Consider the following 5537-nt stretch of genomic DNA (forward strand, 5'->3'; position numbering starts at 1 on the left):
AGGTTCAGGAAACCGCCGGGTCGGTCGGATGTTCGGTCCCAAGTCTCTGATTTGTTGAACTGGCTAGAATATTACTAATATAAAATATAAATTAAATAAATATATAATTAATTTTAACATACGCATAGTATTTTTTATTGAAGAATGCTAGAGGATCAATAATTTTGGTGTTTTGTAATCATCAATTAGCCATCAATAGTATTTTTAATGGTGTGAGATTACATCTAATGGTGAGAAATCACTCACTTTTGTTTTGATGGTTAAGTGATGACCAGAAAATACAAAAATTGCTGCCCCTAGATTTTTTCTTTTTTATTAACGTAAAGGAAGAAAAAAAATTTACTCTATAAAATAAACAAGAATTTCTTATATAAATAATTAAATATTGAATTCAAGTAGGGGAATTCCTTTTCAACCTTTCATCCTTCACAAAGACACAAACGATCACACAACACCTTTTTCTGCCGCTTAGTTCCTTCTTCTAAGCGGTCTTTGGGTTATTCTAAGTGTTAAAATATAAAAGGTAAAAAAAAAAAAAGGAAAAGATGGGAGTGACACCAAATATCGCTCCTTCGATGTTATCTGCTGACTTCGCTAATTTGTCGTCGGAGGCTCACCGCATTCTCAATTCCGGCGCCGATTGGCTCCACATGGATGTCATGGTACTCCTCCCTTCACGTTCTAACAATTCCATTTATTTATTTACCTTAGTTTTGTGTACTTTATATGCCACAACTTTCAGGATTTTAGTTATCAATTCAGAACCATATCAAAGTCATATAGATATTTCATATTTATAACTTTCTTTTAGTTGCTTGTATTAACAATGAGGATAGTCATCTTAATGATTGCTCCTTATTGTGCATGGATCATTACAATATAAAATCTAGCATGAAAATAATCTAATTTTATAGGAGGAAAACTCTTAGAAGAACACAAGCCTAGTGTGAGAGAAATCATGATGTCTCAATGGATGAGTGATACTTATTATTATTATTATTATGATGACAGGATGCAATAGCATTGTTTGATCATATAACTGTTCCACCTAAATGGGATGAAGTTTTGTTGTTGCTGTTTGTAATCATATAGTGTAGTCAAGTTTTGGTTTGATCCTTACTATATGTGGATCATTACAACATAAAATCTAGCATGAAAATAATCTAATCAGATAGGAGATCAATTCTTGCTAAAATTTATATTCAGGTTCAATGAGAAGTTTAGTTTCCTATGGTGGATGGGGAAAAAAGTTTTATTCTTACTAGCATGAGTCGAGTATTGATGAGATTGTGCATGTTAAGTTTTGTATGTGATCGTTCTTCCTCATCTTTTGTTTCTTTTTTGTTTTTCAGGATGGGTAAGGTGTCTTTGCTTTTGCTTATGCTGCTATCTTTCTCTTGAATCCTGAGGTTGCTGTTATGCCCAACTTGACTACTGGACTTTAAGTTTCAGTCCTTAATTTCCTTATCCATTTCTTGTTTCGTTCAATTATTTGCCTAATTGTTATGGTTGATTGTTATTGTTGAGTGTATCTAAGTCTTGAGAACACAACAATAGTTTTGGCATTCAGGATGATCATTAAGTTTTATGTAAATAGTTGCTCCATTTGGTATTGATATCTACGTTGTACTTGTATATGTACATGTGACGATTGATTAAATCTAACAATTTTAGATATCATATTCTTTGTTCCTCTCTTCTTTTTCTTTGTCACTCTTTCAAGAGGTATATCCATATTCATGAAGATGAGTTAGGTGTAAAATTAATTCGACATTTTCTAGCATTGGCCTTCGGGTTTAGCATTGTAGTATATATCTCACTTCATTCAAATAAAGTGTTTATGCATAATACTTAGTGACATTATAGCTATAAGAATTCTTGTTTCATTGTACCTATTTTAGTTATTCACCAAATTATCATTACTAAGGTTTTCCTATCAACACAAAGAAAGTTGATCTTCCTTTCAAGTTCAATAACAGCAATAATAGTATCAATGCAACACCAATGTGGGGTTTGTCAAGGTGATAAGTACCTTGGTCACTTATTCAGTGGTCTCAGGTTTGAAATCTGGAAATGGAAAAAGTCCTCATTGGGAAACCTCTACCCTCTTTATGGAACTTCATCCAAGTCATGTTAAGTTTTTTGGATTCCTGATAGCAGAATCTAGATGCCCGTGGTTCAACTAGATCCAAAAAGAAAATGATCAATACAACATTCAGATTTCATTATAGGTTTCACTAGTTTTTCCTTTCTAATCAATGCTGCAATCTCTATTTTAAATTGCCTGCAATATAAAAGTAACATGGGATGTATTAGATGATCATCTAATGGAAGGAACTTAGGAAAAGCTCACAAAGATCTAGCTGCTAAGATGTGAAGCATAAAATCCTAAGTTATAGCTTTTTTTCTGGTGCTAGTTCTTTTTATGATTATTTTCAAAATAATGGGAGAAAACTTTATTTGTTAACTTGTCTTGGTCTCTGTGGATGTATTTAGAGTCATCTCACTTTGTTCTTTTCAAATTCTTCCTCTATTCCATGCAGGCACTTTGTCCCCAATTTAACCATTGGTGCTCCAGTCATTGAAAGTTTGAGAAAGCATACAACGTAATATCTATTTTTGTCTAAATCTTTTTCCATGTAGAAAAACTATATTTTCCTGTAAGCGTGATACACTTCTTTGCACTTTGCATTTGAATAATTGGTCATTATCCCTTGCAGGGCATATCTGGACTGTCACATGATGGTTACAAATCCTCTAGATTATGTTGAACCTTTGGGGAAGGCCGGTGCTTCTGGTTTTACATTTCATGTCGAGACTTCTAAAGGTTGGTCCTCACCTTTATAGGATGTTTACTTTTGCCGCATTCTCATTGGAGTTTCTGAATTACAGATAACTGGCAAGAACTTATTCAAATGATAAAGTCACACGGCATGAGACCTGGTGTAGCATTGAATCCAGGGACACCCATTGGCGAGGTTTATCCTCTGGTACGCATCCATCTTGTTGTAATCTCATGGGTTTTATTAGCATCATTAGTGCATTATCTCTTAGAGATGTTCCTGAATTGTGTGCATAAACTCAGTAGAGGATATTATTATCTTTGTTAAGAATGAGTTATTTTTTCCCCCTCATTTATTCCCTCTATTTTTCTATTTATTCCTTTCTCAGGTTGAAGCTGAAAGACCAGTGGAAATGGTTCTTGTGATGACTGTAGAGCCTGGATTTGGTGGACAAAAATTTATGCCGGAGATGATGGATAAGGTAATATTACTCTTAAGTTCGTATGTTATGGCTGTTTTTTTATATTATTCAACTTAGTTTTGGTTAATTTCCTTTTATCTCTTTGAATTTTTAATTAGGTACGCATACTGAGAAAGAGGTATCCGTTGCTTGACATAGAGGTATCTTGACCCATTGTCTTGTATTTAACTTATCAAATTATCTCCATATTTTGTACATGTTTTAGGCATAGCAGACATTGAGATTTTTTGCCTTGAATGATTTTCGAGAATTTTTTGAAAAAATCCTTGAATATGTTCCACATTTTACATGTACGTAGCCTGATTGCTTTCTATTTTTATTTTCGGTGTTTTCTACTTTAAATTGTTTTTGAAGAAAAATGGTGAACACAGTAGAAAGATAAAATCTAGTGTTCTTTTTTTATTTCCTAATTTTATAAATTTATTTACAAAATCCTGAAAATAAAAAAGTTTGAAAAGGAAATAGAAAACGAATATATACCAATAGGCCCATCTTCTCATTTCTAACTACTTGTTGAAAAACTCTGTTATCAGCAATATGATTTTTTCTTTTACATCAATGATTCGATTACTCTAGTGCCCCTGTGATAGATTTAATTGATTTTCAATTAAGTCCCTATATTTAAAATAATTGTAAACTAGTTCGATTTTATAAATTGTACCAGATCCTTATAAACACATCAATTATATCTCTAAATTCTACAGATATCTGAAAATCTTGGTACTGCATAGTGACTTGATTACAACATTTTTAAACTGTAAGAGCTTATTAAAAAGCATTTATACAACACACAAACCTAATTAGATTATAGCCTTAAAATTTTAGTACATTGTAAAGACGTTATAGACTTTTAAACAATAGTTCTAATTGAAATTTAGCAAAACTACTCCCATAGGAAATTAGGAACTTAACCTATATTTGTATTTGTTGCCTCTGTAAATATGCATGTTTTAACTCGTATATGTCCTAGACCAAAAATTTCTTTTCTACATGATTTGTAAGGTTTTATGAAGATGATGAAAAAACATGGCAAACTTCAATTGCAGGTTGATGGTGGTTTAGGACCTTCAAACATAGACATGGCGGCGTCTGCAGGTGCAAACTGCATTGTTGCAGGAAGTTCAGTTTTTGGAGCCTCTGAGCCAGCTGAAGTAATATCCTTGCTAAGGAGCTCTGTTCAGAAAGCCTAGCAAAAATGTTGACTTTTGGTCAAAGTGTGGACTTTAACAACTTCACATAGACCTATCTTCAATCTGCATAATGAGCTCCCTTTTTAATCAAGCGAATAAAAATATCAAGTGATTTAATAATGTTAATGTATGTATGTAGTGTGTCCTTCATAAATTGTGAAAATATATAGTATAGCACATGCTGGCTACCGTCACCTAATTCATTTGTTGGGGGATATTTCTAGCAATTTGAAATTGTTTGTAAGACCCGCATATTCTTTTGTAATTAGTTTTCTTAGGTGAAGTTGGTAGTGATTAAAGAAAATAAATATCCTTGATTAAGTTGTAACAATGTACTTAAATAATGAGATTAATATTTGTAATTCTTTCTCTCAATTGAACTATTATTAGTATCTAAGTTTTTATTATTAAGAATTCAACTAGCCAACTGATAGTTAATTAATTGGTTAATTAATTTTACATGAGATCATTGGTTAATTAATTGTACATTGATATCCTCCATATATTGATGGGGCCCTTAATGTAGTTGCAACTATGACATATATACCGTACCACTCATTATTTGTGACGTTTTTTTCCTTAAAAATATTGCACAGGTGCATTGATTAGCTAATTACAAAATTATGTAACTCACTAGCATAAACAATGAGTTAATAGCCAAAATCGTCTTTGAAAAATACATTGATCTCTATTTTTGTCCTAAAAGATAAAAGTAATCGAATTTGTCTCCGAAAGATAATCAACTTGATCACGTTCGTCCTTCCGTCATCTCTTTCGCTGAGGTAGTAACGTTCGCTGACGTGTCCTGTTAACTGCCAGCGTGATAGATATCAAATAGTACCCTTTTGTTGCTGACAAAATAAGTATATTAGAACAATTCAAATCAGTCTCTAAGTGGATGAATCCTAATCTCAAATTCAATCATAAATAATTTGCCGTCAACACTTGGATGGCCATAGACTTGGGTAGAACCTGAAATTGTTGGTTCGTTATGAGGATGGAGATAGGAAATGGAGGTCATGGTGGTGGTTTGTCATATCCCTCGCACGACAGTCATGATTCCAGTGTTCAATGCGAACAAGG

General features: G+C 32.7%; 1 protein-coding gene across 2 annotated transcripts; it reads left to right on the forward strand.

The window, feature by feature from the left end:
* Positions 1-422: 422 nt before the first annotated feature.
* Positions 423-4829, forward strand: LOC107648420 (ribulose-phosphate 3-epimerase, cytoplasmic isoform). 2 transcript variants are annotated; one of them, XM_016352290.3, is made up of 8 exons: positions 423-662; positions 1353-1357; positions 2544-2606; positions 2721-2827; positions 2893-2990; positions 3172-3264; positions 3363-3404; positions 4311-4775. In XM_016352290.3, the coding sequence occupies exons 1-8, from the start codon at positions 546-548 to the stop codon at positions 4452-4454; spliced, it is 669 nt and encodes a 222-aa protein (XP_016207776.1). In that variant the 5' UTR covers positions 423-545; the 3' UTR covers positions 4455-4775. The 2 variants fall into 2 exon arrangements, with proteins under 2 accessions (XP_016207776.1, XP_088347380.1); XM_088491254.1 differs by lacking the exon at positions 423-662 and having other exon boundaries at positions 1355-1409; positions 4311-4829.
* The last annotated feature ends 708 nt before the right edge of the window (positions 4830-5537 follow it).

This window comes from Arachis ipaensis, chromosome B6 (genome assembly GCF_059453495.1).
Source record: "Arachis ipaensis isolate K30076 ecotype BB chromosome B6, ASM5945349v1, whole genome shotgun sequence".
In the NCBI taxonomy this organism is placed as follows: Eukaryota; Viridiplantae; Streptophyta; class Magnoliopsida; order Fabales; family Fabaceae; genus Arachis; species Arachis ipaensis.

Coding starts and splice junctions, on each gene's coding strand:
- LOC107648420 (XM_016352290.3), top strand. CDS start 546: ATGGGAGTGACACCAAATATCGCTCCTTCGATGTTATCTGCTGACTTC. Junction 3,265..3,362: donor TGCCGGAGATGATGGATAAG/GTAATATTACTC, acceptor ATTTTTAATTAG/GTACGCATACTGAGAAAGAG. Junction 3,405..4,310: donor ATCCGTTGCTTGACATAGAG/GTATCTTGACCC, acceptor CTTCAATTGCAG/GTTGATGGTGGTTTAGGACC.